The 15,938-nt window shown below is 36.6% G+C and overlaps 2 protein-coding genes across 5 annotated transcripts in view; one reads left to right on the forward strand and one right to left on the reverse strand.

Moving 5' to 3' along the window:
* The window catches only part of LOC124643261 (synaptic vesicle glycoprotein 2C-like), a 33,376-nt gene extending 24,260 nt beyond the window's left edge, over positions 1–9,116 (reverse strand). For 3 of the 4 annotated variants that reach the window (XR_006985896.1, XM_047182163.1, XM_047182166.1), the window contains exons 1-5: positions 7,501–7,644; positions 4,893–5,038; positions 4,319–4,467; positions 2,998–3,145; positions 1,592–1,754 (exon numbers count right to left, since the gene is read on the reverse strand). Coding sequence is in view for 3 of the 4 variants with exons in the window: in XM_047182163.1 (XP_047038119.1) it covers positions 1,592–1,754; positions 2,998–3,145; positions 4,319–4,467; positions 4,893–4,995 (563 nt within the window). In the remaining variant the exon portion in view is untranslated. Of the gene's footprint in view, positions 1–1,591; positions 1,755–2,997; positions 3,146–4,318; positions 4,468–4,892; positions 5,039–7,500; positions 7,645–8,576 lie in introns of those variants that run through there. The other variant, XM_047182164.1, reaches the window with a different exon arrangement.
* A 1,051-nt stretch (positions 9,117–10,167) lies between these two features.
* LOC124643262 (origin recognition complex subunit 4) lies at positions 10,168–15,890 on the forward strand. The gene is made up of 7 exons (XM_047182167.1): positions 10,168–10,471; positions 11,111–11,236; positions 11,764–11,986; positions 12,422–12,628; positions 13,369–13,589; positions 14,545–14,753; positions 15,508–15,890. The coding sequence occupies exons 1-7, from the start codon at positions 10,262–10,264 to the stop codon at positions 15,782–15,784; spliced, it is 1,473 nt and encodes a 490-aa protein (XP_047038123.1). The 5' UTR covers positions 10,168–10,261; the 3' UTR covers positions 15,785–15,890.
* The last annotated feature ends 48 nt before the right edge of the window (positions 15,891–15,938 follow it).

Genomic DNA, 15,938 nt, shown 5'->3' on the forward strand with positions numbered 1-15,938 from the left:
CATGGCTTTATAACCGGCCGCTCCGTTCAAACCAACCTTGTGTCTTTTGTGTCGGATCTGTCTGTGGCTGTTGACAACGGGAAACAAATTGATGCTATATACACAGACTTTTCTAGTGCTTTTGACAAAGTCAGTCATCCCCTTTTGCTGAGCAAACTTGAATCCCTTGGCATACACGGAAGTCTTTTAAATTGGTTTCAATCCTACCTATTCCAAAGACCACAAACAGTATCAGTAAAGGGGTATGACTCAGAAATATACTTTGCCAGGTCTGGCGTGCCGCAGGGCTCTCATCTCGGACCCACTTTATTCACTGTTTTTATCAATGATATCACAAATCAAATTAAACACTCAAAATTGTCCCTATACGCAGATGATCTAAAGATATATCGAGAAGTAAATTCTACATCCGATGTTGATCTTATTCAAAAAGACCTTGACCGAATTCGAGACTGGTGTCAAAAAAATTCAATGACTCTCAACGCATCTAAATGTTACCACATCAAGTACACAAAAAGAAGAGCTCCTATACACTCGAATTACAATATTGACGGAACAATATTGCAAGAAGTCAATGAAATTAGAGATCTGGGTGTTATTATAGACAGTAAATTAACCTTTTCCTCACATATTAACGCGGCAGCAAAAAAAGGAGCTCGGATGTTAGGATTCATAAAAAGAAATACCAAAGAGTTTCGTCTTATACGGACAAAAAAAATATTATATTATAGTCTTGTAGAAAGTCATCTGGAATTTGCTTCTGAAGTGTGGAGTCCCATATATGCTGTGCAATCTCAGAGGATTGAGAGTATCCAACGAGCGTTTACCAGACATCTGGCGTATATCTCGTCCGGAATTTCACATAGGGTCCCATACTATCAAAGACTAAATTTCTTTAAAATGAATACTCTCCATAATCGTCGCAAAATTCATGACATTCAATTCTTACACAAACTCATTAATGGAAAGACAGATTGTAGCGAATTAGTTCATCACATTAAACTTGCTGTTCCCACCAGAATACCGCGATACCCAATCACCAAACCATTCCACATTCCATTTTACAGAACCAATGTTGGTAAACGCTCGCCTATGGCACGAATTTGCAGTGAATATAACTCTTTGTGCGGGAGCTCGGACAATTTTGACATTTTCCATGATCCCTATAATAAATTTAAGCGCAATGTAAATGCCTCTTATAAATTAAATTTTGCACAAAATTGACCAATTTGAATAGTACCTTGTCATTTGCCTCTATCGATTCTTCTTCTTTTTTTTTTATTATTATTTTTGTTATGCATAGTTTGGTTTAGTTTAATTTAAGTTATTTTTAATTTGAATGTTGTGCGCACCTGTAATTAACATATTTACGCAGGACTTATTACAATTATAAACTTATATATGTGAAAGTGTTTGTAAATAAGTTGTTGGTGTGCCTAAATAAATAAATAAATAAATAAATAAAAAAGTCTTTGAAGAAACAAAAATTTTCTTAAACACATGGCATACTGCTGTTACTTTTTGTACAAACAGCAAAAGGTTTAGTATATAATATTGCTTGACTTTGATTACAAATTATCATTTCACTGACCTGGCCATCATAAAAGTCCCATAAGTTGGCATGAAAGCAGCTATGGCGGCAAATACCGCGTTGACGGCAAGACATGAGAGCAGACATCGCCTGCGCCCCAGTCGCTCTGATAGTGCACCCCACCCCGCTGCGCCAATGGAACCGCCCACTAGGCTGATCATTACTGCAACATATATACAACCTCGTAGTCGTGGCGTGTATAATATAATTTATCTATCCGCTGTTTTGCTATTATAGATTGCAAAGACAAGAGCAGACACCTTCTGCGCCCCAGTCGCTCTGATAGTGCGCCCCACCCCGCCGCGCCAATGGAACCCCCCGATTGGCTCATCATTACTGCAACATATATACAACCTATATAGTAGTCGTGGCGTCTATAAAATATCTATCCATTGTTTTGCTATTATAGATTGCAAAGTCAAGAGCAAACACCGCCTGCGCCCCAGTCGCTCTGATAGTGCGCCCCACCCCGCCGCGCCATTGGAACCGCCGAAGGTAGATACCCTGGTCCGAAAGGCTCATTTGGACCTGGACCTAGGTCGCTGAATGGCTACAAAATTGTTAGAAAGTGTGGCTTTGGACCGTTTTTCTTACACAACACTTTTACACGAAATTACCACCGAAACCCAAACATACATAACCCATCCAGCTTCTATAAATTAGTAACCCAATTTCCCGAGAGATGTCGCTGTACTTTGAGCCACTTTTATGAAATTAGAAGTTGACGCTCTTGTTTTTAATGAAAGTAGTATTTAACGCTCTTGTTTTTTATGAAAGTAGTATTTAACGCTCTTGTTTTTATGAAAGTAGTATTTAACGCTCTTGTTTTTTTATGAAAGTGGAATTTAACGCTCTTGTTTTTTATGAAAGTTGAATTTAACGCTCTTGTTTTTATATGAAAGTAGAATGTAATGCTCTTTTTTCATATGAAAGTAGTATTTAACTCTCTTGTTTTTTACGAAAGTAATTTATATGAATCCACTAAATAAATTAAACTTACCGAGCCAATTCTTCTCGTGCGGCAGTATACACAATTAGTAACCCAATTTCCCGAGAGATGTCGCTGTACTTTGAGCCACTTTTATGAAATTAGAAGTTGACGCTCTTGTTTTTAATGAAAGTAGAATTTAACGCTCTTGTTTTTTATGAAAGTGGAATTTAACGCTCTTGTTTTTATGTGAAAGTGGAATTTAACGCTCTTGTTTTTTATGAAAGTAGTATTTAACGCTCTTGTTTTTATGAAAGTGGTATTTAACGCTCTTGTTTTTTTATGAAAGTGGAATTTAACGCTCTTGTTTTTTATGAAAGTTGAATTTAATGCTCTTTTTTCATATGAAAGTAGAATTTAACTCTCTTGTTTTTTACGAAAGTAATTTATATGAATCCACTAAATAAATTAAACTTACCGAGCCAATTCTTCTCGTGCGGCAGTATACACAGTTCGATTTCCGCGGAGGGCAAGATGAACGGTATGGCAGCCAGCTCGAGCGAGGCGCCCGCTATTGCAAAGAACACTGCTAGTGTGACTCGCGCTTGGGAGAGACCGCAACCAGCCTGGGGAAGAATATAATAACTTCTTCTCTAATTGTTTTTTAATTGATATTTTGTATATCAACGGTTCTTCAAACTACACAGCCAGAATTGTGTTGTTGGGGAGTTTGTTCCACCACTTTTCCTTACCAGCAAAAACGCATAGGAAGTGGTGATGGGGGGATGTCTTTTGTAAATTTGACCTTCAAAAAGTTCTGATTTTCAGCCTACTTTGAATAAACGACTTTTTATCTCTACCATAGGGAGAGTACATAAGAAAAAACAAAGGGGTTGTAGATAAGGGAGAACATAGGGGGAGTACATAAGGAAGAGCATAGGGGTGGTATATAAGGGAGAACATAGGGGGAGTACATAAGGAAGAGCATAGGGGTGGTATATAAGGGAGAACATAGGGGGAGTACATAAGAAAGAACACGGGTTGTTGATAAAGGAGAACATACGGGGAGTACTTAAGGAAGAACATAGGGGGAGTACATAAGGAAGAACATAGGGGTGGGTGGTAGATAAGGGAGAACTAAGGCGGAGTACATAATCGAGAACATAGGGGGAGTACATAAGGAAGAACAAAGGGGTGGTAGATAAGGGAGAACAGTGTGTCGTACCTAATCAAATTAAATTAAATACGTTAATATATATCGATTAGCACAATGCACATGAGCGAGAATTAGAACATCATATAACAGTCAGTCATTACAAACAACGGAAATTTCTCTCTTGAAAACAGAGAGCTGTCAACTGGTATACATACCCTTAACTTTATCTCTGCTTTACACATGATGATGTAAATTATAAAAACGAAAAATGACTCCTGTGGCCAAACCACTGAATGGATTAGGTTAATTTTTTTACAATTCGCCATTGAATATCATAAAGTATATGTGATAGGATTTAATGTGATTGTGAACGACACACCCTGTATAAGGAAGAACATAGGGGCAGTTGATAAGAGAGAACATAGGGGTGGTATTTAGGCAGTCTATACGTATACTTAAGGGACTATATATAAAACCCAGTAGTCCAAGAGCTGACCTGTCGCAAGGCATCCTCATGGAACTGCTCGAGCACGCTGGAGTCGTTATAGTCGAGGAGCTCGCCGCTCTCGTGGTCGGCGGCGTCGGGAGGGCTGGCGGCCATGTGGCTGGTTAATAAACATTCTACTCTAGTCCAAGAGCTCACCTGTCGCAAGGCATCCTCGTGGAACTGCTCGAGCACGCTAGAGTCGTTATAGTCGAGGAGCTCGCCGCTCTCGTTGGCGTCGGCGGCGTCGGGCGGGCTGGCAGCCATGTGGCTGGTGTTGCCAGGCTCGCCGCCGCCGCTCTCTGTACCTGGGGAGAGTAGGATGCCTTCTTAGTGGGCCTTCAAGGTATTTTGTGGGTTACCCGCCCACGTCAAACTTTTTGTAGGACAGATTTTTTGAAGGATTGTCTGACCGACTTTCTGTAGGACATGTGCGTTGCACTATTGCTGTCAGTGTGGTCTATTTTTCTCCTACAAAAAATCGGTCAATGATTAATTATCGGACGTGGGCGGGCAACCTTAAGTTCAGCTTTGTAGCTGTAAAAATGAAGAGGAAGACAATTTGAAATCCTATAAGCGTTTTGATCATGAAACTTAAAATTCATTCCTTATGTTTAAGTTCATTTTTTTTGACAGCAAGCTACCAAAGTAATAAGAAAATCTAAGGGTGTGCGTCCACATCTGGCGAATGTGCCGCAAATCAATGAAAGAATCAAGTAAAGAAAACACTCACCGCTAAGTCTATCTTCAGTATAGGTCATGGTGCCGAAGCTGTGCTTAGACGAGCCCTCAGAGTCGGAGCGCGCGCGCACCAAGCACGCGTGCTCCTCGGCCATCGTGCCCACGGCCTACCACGCCGCTACAGCCAGCGAGAGGCATCTGCAACGTGCAGTTACAGAGAGATTGTGAGGAGAAGAGCAGTTCCTTCTTATTAAGATCAGCCAGCTGCACAGGACCTATAATAGTATACAAGTATGCCCACGCCCTATTATGCCGGTACAACCAGCGAGGGGCATCTGCAATGTGTAGTTACAGAAAGATTTTGAGACAAACTGACATTCTCCCAAGGAGATCAGTCAACGCAGGACATGTTATAGGCCTCGCCTAGGCATCTGTAACGTGCAGTTACAAAAAGATTGAGAGCAGAAGAGAACTGTTTTTATTATTCTTTTAGATCAGTCAGTTGCGCAGGATATATTATAGTGTACAAGATCACCACGCCTTATCAGGCAGCTACAACCAGCGATAGGCATCTGCAACGTGCAGTTATAAAGAGATTGTGAGCAGAAGAGAACTGATCTTAGTGTAGTGTACCTAAGGAGATCAGTCAGTTGCCCAAGATGTTATACGCGCCGTCTTATCAGGCCACTACAGCCAGCGAGAGGCATCTGCAACATGCAGTTACAAAGAGATTTTGAGGAGAAGACATTGTATCTACTATTCTCTCACTCTCATAGCCCGAATGCAGGACTGACATTTAAGTGCTATCTTAGGCAATCTATCATCAATCACCAACTTTTCTAAAACTACAAAGAAATTTCGACCCAACCAAGACCAGTGGGCAACTGTGAGACCTAACCAAATTGCATGACATTTGGAGCAGAATTCATTGCTGTCTAACGGCGAATACAGACATCGCTGGTGGTATGCCGCTCAAACAAGTAAGAAAATTTACGCCGGCTGGCAGCAGAAATATCGGTGACCGAGACGGTGCTGTGTGGTATCCTCAAAAGAGAAACATGAGTCAGAAAAGTTTCAAAAAATGTGTATGTGATGCCTGCTTTGTAATATAACACACATAGATGTAAAAATATAATTGAAATAGTGCTAGAGTTGAGGAATGGAAAATTTAATTAAACTTAGGCCACTTAAATATGTTCTCCGTTCATTATTTACCTATAGTTTGTAGTACATAGTACGTATGTACAAAAGATTAATTGAATTACCAGTTAAATAATTACCAGCAAACTGCAAGTTTGTTATCTATGTGTTATCGTTTTTATGTTAATTACAATAGGAATATACTTATATTGGGTGGCTCAAGGACTCTTACTTAATTAACTTGATATTTTTTAATAAGCTTTCCTCATTCATTCTTGGTTTAATTGTAATGATATCAAATCCAATACATAACAATTACTGCTTTCCTGTGGTTATACCCAGGTCACATGGAAACTACTGCACATACCGGGATAAAATATATCCTATGTTACTCTGGAATAATGTCGCTTTCTAACAGTCAAAGAATTTTTCAAATCGGTTCAGTCGTTTCAGAGCTTTTGGGGCAAGAACAAACAAAAGATGTTTCCTCTTTATTAAATTAGTACAGATAATAATAGGATTTTTGCATGACAGGTCAATTTACAATAACAGATTATTTAATAACATCAGTGATGCAAACTTGTTTGTCATTTTTGTAATCTTTAATATTTTCCACAGCAATACAATTAGTAAACAGATAAACTTTTTAAATGCTTTCTATGTATAATTAAATAAAAGTATGATTATTTCCTTGATTCTTGAAGCTATAGTATCTCCAAGTGGCACGGGCTATATTTTACCCCAATACACAATGTAATTTCCCCAGGATGTTCATGAATCCATGAGAAGCAGCTAGTAAATTATATCTTCATAGTATTTCCACCCAGTAAGACATTTTGATATCAAACTTGTGTATTACAATACAGACAATAAATAGATTTTTCTATTGTTTTTGTATGTACTATTTTTTTTATAAATAACAAAGGAATGCAATTTATTACTAGTGTGAAAACTACTTTGTTTTTTAAAACCACAGGGGTAAAATAAAGTTTTCCTTTTAAATAGACCCTAGATATACTTTTTTATATTGTGAAAGTTTTGATAATTATGGCAATATTAGATGCAGTTTCTTGTACCTATAGATAAAATTATAGGTACGTTAAGATTGAAATAGGAACACAGTATCATATTTTATAGAGATGCAAATTACAGAGACTAGAATTTATATTATAATATAAAAGCCACATTACACGAGACAATAACAATGCATAGATTTACTACAGTAAAACAATGTTACGGAACATCTGTTAGCTATCACAAAGGCCACTTACACGCGCAAAGAATACTCACTTTTAACAGGAAGCCTAAATTAACAGAAATTATTACTGATGACGCCTAAACTATGAACAATAAACATCCCTGATAACTTCCAATTAAACAAAACTTGTCTTCAAAACATACTCTATTTACGAAACGCCGATAACGAAATATCTCTATTGATTTACTCATGAAATGAAAAAATGCGATACCTATTGATAATTTTCGAACAGCTAAAAATAGTGTAAAGGTCTATAACTTACGTTTGAAGAACTTGCAATCGTTTATGGATATATAATTGTAACGTTTTAGGGCGAAAACATTTCAATTCACGAGCTTTTTATTGGTAAAAATGCAAAATAAAAAAATATAAACACCCACAGCGCGGAACTCTCAATACCTACAATTTTATTTTTAAAACGCACAATTTTAATTACCTCTTATTTCATCTCAACATTCTTCTATCCTTGTCTTTGAGTCATTACAAATCAGTGTGTTGGAAAGAAGAGGGGATAAATCAGGTCCAACCAAAGGAGTCAACATAATTTTGTAGGCTAATTTTAGAGAATGAATGACTGCTAGTTCTTGAATGAACTGATTTTAATAGTTGGTAGGGATGTATCAATGTAATCGCTGTTATCTATCCCACAATGAATGGAAATACTTAAATGGTTTTAATTTCTAAAAATCTGTAATAAAAAAACATGGTTTTTTGTAAACCTGCTTAAATACCTTTATAATGTATTTTTTTGAGTTTTTATAAAACAATACTTTGCAAACAACATAATAAATAAAAAATGACATTAAATAAATTGTTAGCACTTTGAACGCGCAAAAATTACACATTAAAGCTTGATGTTCCTCAAACATGCAAAGAAAAGAGCAAAATTAAATTACATTGTGAATTAACCTTGAATTTTTAATTACTTTAAATGAAAAACCGAGCAATCAAACAAATATTTGAAGGCTAAATTTCAAGGTTCAGAATTCTGTTAATCTTCGTTTAGCGAAACACGCTAATTATTTAACTCGTACATTTTCGGAATCGCTGGAATTAATCTAAAAGGCTGATAAGCGGGGCAATGGATTAGTTTTACTGTACAGACCTTGAACTAGAATATGTGCGAACCATGCCAAAGTATTGATTTAGATTGATGGGAAAAATTGCTATTTTAACCGGGTGATAAAGATGTTCGAATGAGTTTGATTTTTTACCAAGGAAATATGGAAAATTAGATTTTCTCATGTTCCATGCTGTAGTCAAAGAACTATGCTTTCTATTCTAAAGCTAACAGTATATTGAACTGCTATTCAATTGTAAAAAGGCGATACTACTTACAATTTTGAAGCATTAAGCAATTTTGCGTCCTATTATTTTCACGTAATTGAACACTGAAAGCGGTGCCACACTGCTGTTCTCTAATTCTATGAAATATATTATACAAATTACATTGTGATTATTTATGGCTGGTGTCGTGTGCGAAATTTGCAATAAATAATTGAACTATTTCAAAACCTGATGCACTGTTTAGCACTCATTGTTACCAGTTTTTGTACAAATACTTTACATTAACACTATAAACATGAATAAAAATACATTTTGCAGTTTTTATGAGACATTTTCATTAATACTGTTTGCTGAGGTGCCCTGAGAACTATGTCACACGTTAAGAAAGGGTATACGGTACGGAATTTACTGGACTCATTCACTTCACTAGTATTTTATAACAGTTGTAGATCCGAACACAACACTATTAATGTTTATTTTATCCCAAAAAGGGTTTATAGGATTTTAAAATTATACATTCAGGAGCACTCATAAAATGTGTCTCATGTGGGACACTATGAAATCTGCAAGGTTTAAGGTCAGGAAAGGGATGGGGAACTTATTTTAGGAAATGATAGAAAGAGAGGCACAGTGAAGATCAAGGTAATATAAATGGGGTAAATGTCTTGAGATATTTTCTTTTGCAAAATATTTCGAGTGTAGGTAAATGTGTATAATTTGGGGTTCACATGAATACTCTGAGGGATGGGAATATTCTGTGTAGTAATGATACGAAACACAAAATGCTAAGTTGGCAATATCAAACTACGAAAATATACCCAGGTATATTGATTGTTATTAGAAGTTGTGGTGGCCTAGTGGGTAAAAGACCAACCTCTCAAGTATGAGGGCGCGGGTTCGATCCCAGGTCAGGCAAGTACCAATGCAACTTTTCTAAGTTTGTATGTACTTTCTAAGTATATCTTAAACACCAATGACTGTGTTTCGGATGGCACGTTAAACTGTAGGTCCCGGCTGTCATTGAACATCCTTGGCAGTCGTTACGGGTAGTCAGAAGCCAGTAACTCTGACACCAGTCTAACCTAAGGCGTATCGGGATGCCCGGGTAACTGGGTTGAGGGGGTCAGATAGGCAGTCGCTTCTTGTAAAGCACTGGTACTCAGCTGAATCCGGTTAGACTGGAAGCCGACCCCAACATAGTTGGGAAAAGGCTCGGGGGATGATGATGATTGATTGTTATTAGAAATCTTGTTAAATTACACGGCCATTTCGGCCATCAGCCCTAAGTAGATAGACTTGGCTGATGGTCAATACATGACTTTTCGAGCGATATATCTTAGGATGCTGATCTCATGTGTACTTCACTGATTATCGATCGGCCTCTTGTGTTGCGCAGATAGGCATATTAGCGACACATGCGCAGTGTGTTGAGGCCCTGATATTTAATTATCTGTCATATTTGAATGAAATAGTAACTGTAACATGTTTATTTAAGAATTTAAAGTATAATAAATGCTAAATTAACATCTTGTGGGAAAATAACGCGTAAATCTACTAATATTCGCTGTAATAATTTATAATTCGTTCTTTAAGTGTAGACAACACTAAAGCCGGCCATAATTGAATGAATGAATTAAAAATCGTCAGCTGTCACTGACGAACGTCATTTTTTGACAATTCAACGGCGGGAATCTAATCGTTTGTTTATTTATTTTTGTTCATTATTATTTCTTACAATGTGCGGGCTACATACTGATAATCCACTTGAAGTGCAAATAAAACTTATAAGGAAGTATTTAAAGCTTAAAATAATGGCGGATAATGTATCTTTTCGCGGACACGAGCAAGAAAGGAATCACGTTTATGATTTGTTCAAACGGACTGTCTCGCATGGTGAATCTCATTCTGCCCTCATGATAGGACCCAGAGGAAGCGGCAAGACAACCGTAAGTAATTAACTGTAGAGTTTGCAATGAAAACCATAGCTAAAATTAAAAAAAAACCTGACCGGTAATAATAGCTAACCTTTTTGGTGGCTACAGTTCTAACGTCTTACAAAAAAGCTTATTTGCATCCCTGTGGCGTCGGTTTCCAGTCTAACTGATTGCGGCCGAGTACTGAGTACCAGTATGCCACATGGAGTGACTGTCTATCTGACCTCCTCAACTCAGTTACCCGGGCTACCTAATACCTCTTCATAAGACTGGTTATCAGACTTTCTAGATTCTGTCTACCAGTTTCAGCGGCCATAGATGTCTGCTATAACCCACTATAGTTCGGCCATTCAGAGAATGCGTTCCTGACACGTCGCGATTGAACTGACGACGTAACTACATTCATTGATTATTGATATAATAATGTATTTTTGCTGGTTGTTTACCGTTTTAACAATTGAGGAGCATTAAAACAACATTATTATATCAATAATCAATGAATGTAGTTACGTCGTCAGTTCAATCGCGACGTGTCAGGAACGCATTCTCTGAATGGCCGAACTATAATTTAACATTGCCTTCCAAAACACAGAGTAGATAAAAGATTTGAGCTTAAAAGGCCATCAATATTAATAATTTTATTTATTTCAGCTTATAAACTCAGTGCTGCATCAAATAGGGCAGGAGGTAGACCTGTCTAATGATGCTATCATTGTGCGGCTCAATGGACTGATCCATCATGATGATAAAATTGCTCTCAAGTCTATTACTGCACAGGTAAGCATCTATATCTTATTTATAAGGAACTCCAACAAGTTATTGATTTTACTTCATTTGTGTAGGCACTCAACAATCTTGGCATGACTTATGTTGAATTATTATTTAAATAATTTAGTTTAAAAATTAAGTGCTGCTTAAAATCAATCTAAATGCTATAATTACCTAATATTTTATCATTATTTTAAGCAAGCAAGCAAGGTGTAAAAAGTTGTACAAAAATTGTTCAGCATAGATAAATGCCTACTCTAATATAGTATGGGTATTCTCATGTTTTTTAACAAGCTCAATTAATTCTGTACTTTTATCAATTTATGGTTGATAATTATTTGTGAGTGTCATAAGTAGACTACATTTTATTCTATCATTTACATGTGTTCAAACTACGAACCAATAGCTTGTATATAACATATATGCTAGTTTTATAGGGTATTTATCTATGGGCCATTGATGCCTGAAAACAAGGTTATAAATTAATAAAATTAACATTCACAATATTTCAAATTTTTACTTTTCCCACAATCCAGATGCAACTAGAAAACGCAGTAGGCGACCGTGTATTCGGCACATTCGCTGAGAACCTTGCCTTCCTCCTGAGCTGTCTCCAAAGCGGTGCTGACCGTCGCTGCAAAAGCATGCTGTTTGTGCTAGAAGAGTTCGATATGTTCTGTCATAGCGGACGTACGCAGACGCTGTTGTATAATCTGTTCGATATTACGCATAGTCAGCAGGCTCCGATGTGTGTTTTGGGTATGTTCATACTTTGTCTGTTATGTATATTTTTTGTTTCATATTACAGCGGATCTCTTTAACTGAACGATCCGTCGTTTTGCGATCAGAGATTGATCTTAATTTATATAGAGCTAATTTAAAAATTCAATCTGTAATCATAAATCAATTATTTACAACTTTTTGATGTTGATATTGTTGTTTGTTGTTGAGTATCACCTGCGTCCCAAGAGAACTACTCGTCACTTACCCAGATAGAAGGTAGCCTGTGCCTTTCTTTTCTCAGAGTCTAAATTATAGGTGTGCATAGATTAGTATTTTGTATTTTTAGTAGATTTTGTATTTTTTGTAATGTTGATATACATATTTATTTTTATGTTTTTTCGAGCATAACATCTGACATTCTCCAAATGATTCTATATTAATTTTAAATCAAAAGTTAATCAACATTTCCAGGCATAACAAACCGCATAGACGTGATGGAGCTTCTAGAAAAACGGGTGAAATCTCGTTTCTCCCACCGTCACCTCTTCATATTTCCCAACGAATACGACCCGCAGAGGGCGCCACAGTACAAGTATCAGGATTTGTTAGTTCAGCTGTTGAGTATGCCTGTTAAACCTAAAACTGCAACTAAGAAGAAACGCAGTCGGAGGAATACAGGTAATTTTATTTAATTTACAAGTGTTTTAATAGGATTCCAAGATATTTCTTCAGATATCTATGCCACAAGTATCAAGATTTTCACCTGATAACTTGGTAAGTAAGCTGTTTATTTAATTGACGAGCAAGTAAGTAATTTTATTCAATTGACAAGCCGTTTTAAAAGATTTTACTAGGACCCCAAGACATAATCTAGGCTACAAGCATCAAGACTTTCATTTAGTAACTATTGGTAAGCAAGTCTGTCATCACCAAAAAGAAGAATAAAATAAGAAAATATTAGCATCCAGATTGATAACTACTCCTTTTTGGGAAGTTAGTTAAAAATAAAATAATAAAAGACCAACAAAAGACAGTTAACATTTTCACAGATGATGTATTTATCTTGCCATTTTAACAACAAATATTGAGAACTAGAATAAGATTAGTATTTTAGAGGGATTTCATACAAGAGACGTAATTCTTTTGCTAGTTTTGTAGACAATTACGGAACCCTTCATGCGCAAGCCCGACTCGCAGTTTGCCGCATTTTATTTACTTTACTTGCTTAAAAAGATGCTTGCCTGAACAAGTACGTATATCAACTTGCATCAACAAGTATATTATATCAAGATTTTCAGTTTTTCACCTAGTTACGAGTTGTAACGATTTATACTTACAATAGACCATTTAGTATTTACTAGTATCGCATATGTAAACGTTAATGAATACACCATTAACCACCACTTTTTACATTACAGTAACATCAGAAGACATAGAAATGGAAGCCAAGATTGCGGGAGATTCCCACACTCTCCCACAGCCCATACTATCCCGAATAAACTTAGACCAACTAAATCAAGACTTCGTAACAGATTGGAATAATCACATAGCGAGTCTACGTGAAGACCATAAAGTGATCGATTGTTTAGAGAAGCTCTGTTACTATACTGTTAATGAACAGGTTTTTAGAAATGTGCTGGTGAGTACAACTTCCTGCAGTCGGATAAAAATTAGTCTGGGAAATATTTTCAGCATTTGGATATAAAGTAGCCTTTAACCTTCTTTGATAAATGGGCTATAGAACACTGAAATTATTTTTTTGTTTCGGACCCATCTTCCACAACCAGTATTATGTAGGTATACCTACTAATATTATAAAGAGGAAATCTTTGTTTGTAATGGATAAACTACTAAAAACTACTGGACCGATTTAAAAAACTTTCACCATTAGAAATCTACATTATCAGCGAGTAACATAGGCTATATTTTATCCCATTACGGGCAGTAGTTCCCACGGGACGCGGGTGAAACCGCGGAAAATCAGCTAGTTCCCGTATAAACTTAGACGAATTAAACCAAGACTTCGTAACAGATTGGAATAATCACACAGCAAGTCTACGTGAAGACCATAAAGTGATCGATTGTTTAGAGAAGCTCTGTTACTATACTGTTAATGAACAGGTTTTTAGAAATGTCCTGGTGAGTTTTTTGATGTTTTTTAACTGGATGTGGTACTGGGGACTACTTCCTGCATCTGGACAAAAAGTAGCCTGAATTTTATTTTTTTTGGTTCCACTGGGAACTGTTACCTGCACATGGATAGATAGTACTTAGTCTCTAACCTTCCTCTTACATAGAAATGATTTTTTTTTTCAATTCCGATCTGAGATGAGAGCGTTCAAGGAAACAAAGACACTAAATCTTCAGCTCTATAATATTCGTATAGATTTAACTAGCTGTCTACTGCGGTTCCACTCGCGTCCCAAAGGACTACTTTGGGTACCCAAATAAAAAGTATGCTTTTTCTCAGGCTGGGTAGACTATCTGTGTATTAAATCTACGTGTATGTGATTAAATTAATTCAGTAGTTTTGAATTCATCACAGAGTTACTTTCGCATTTATAATATTAATAAAGAAATTTTTATTTTTCCAGTTCGAGCTAGTATCAAAACTATCCGCCGACAGTCCCTACATAGAGGTTTCAAATCTATCCACAATCATAGACAAGACAGTCGCCCCGGAGCATAGAGTAAAGCTGCTACAATCGTTGTCTATACTGGAATTGTCTTTGGTAATAGCTATGAAGCATGGCATGGAAATATTTGATGGACAGCCCATGAATTTTGAAATGGTTTTACATAGGTAAGAAAATAAATATTTATTGCTGTTATTTATTTCAACTAAAGTATAAAACTTCTTCTTGCGAGCCTTTTTCCCAACTATGTTGGGGTCGGCTTCCAGTCTAACCGGATGCAGCTGACTACCTGTGTTTTACAAGGTGCGACGGCTTATCTGACCCCCTCAACCCAGTTACCCGGGCCACCCAATACCCTTTGGTTAGACTGGACATTCAAATTCAAATATACCTATTTATTTTTTGCAAATATGGCTTCAGAAAAGATCTTATATTAGTTAAAAAAATGTGATTACCATATCCTGTTAAAAAGCTTGAGAAAGTAGAGGTATAACAATGTAATTATATTATTGCTTTCACTGGGTTAATTTTTTCTATTGATAACAGCATCCCCACAATACAAATATTTAGTCGGCCAAGAGTTTGATTGGATTTATTATTCTTTGTAGAGATGAAACTAGTTCGCATATAAGCCTATTTTTTATTATATTATAGCTCAAAAAATCTATTATTAATCCTACTAACATAATCTATACTAATATTATAAAGCTGAAGAGTTTGTTTGTTTGTTTGTTTGCTTGAACGCGCTAATTTCAGGAACTACTGGTCCGAGTTGAAAAATTCTTTCAATGTTAGATAGCCCATTTATCGAGGAAGGCTATAGGCTACTTTTTATCCAGGTTTGTGCCGAGGTTCCTACGGGATGCGGGTGAAACTGCTGGAAGAAGCTAGTTAAAAATAAAATGTTCGTCCCTTTTACAGGTACACGAAATTCGCGAACTCCAACTCTTCAACCCAAACAGTGCCAAGACCAGTTATACTAAAAGCCTTCGAACACTTACAAGAACTAGAAATTATAATGCCAGTAAAAACCACGGATTCCATATACAACTCCGGTGATACCACAGCGAGCAGAGTTCAGAAAGAATTCAAATTGTACACTTTAGCGGTACCAAATGAAGATATAAGTGATGCTGTGAAGAATTTCAAGGCTTTACCCACAGAAATTAATCATTGGTTCAATAATTCTGTTGTGTGATTTTTTTGTGCTGGCAACTCTGATTTTTGGTAGTTTTTTTTGTTTGTAGCAACATTGTTATGGTAGTGTGTTGTGAGACAGGTAAATAAATGTCGTTATTTTTGTATGTTTTGTTTTATTAGTAACTCATTTGCATATTTAAGTCACCCCTCGA

This window comes from Helicoverpa zea, chromosome 27 (genome assembly GCF_022581195.2).
Source record: "Helicoverpa zea isolate HzStark_Cry1AcR chromosome 27, ilHelZeax1.1, whole genome shotgun sequence".
Taxonomy (NCBI): domain Eukaryota; kingdom Metazoa; phylum Arthropoda; class Insecta; order Lepidoptera; family Noctuidae; genus Helicoverpa; species Helicoverpa zea.

What these genes read in the sequence shown, in the direction of transcription:
- LOC124643262 (XM_047182167.1), top strand. Translation starts at nt 10,262, where the DNA reads ATGTGCGGGCTACATACTGATAATCCACTTGAAGTGCAAATAAAACTT. An exon ending in GAGGAAGCGGCAAGACAACC is followed by an intron (nt 10,472 to 11,110) that starts GTAAGTAATTAA and finishes TATTTATTTCAG; the next exon opens with CTTATAAACTCAGTGCTGCA. An exon ending in ACGCAGTCGGAGGAATACAG is followed by an intron (nt 12,629 to 13,368) that starts GTAATTTTATTT and finishes TTTACATTACAG; the next exon opens with TAACATCAGAAGACATAGAA.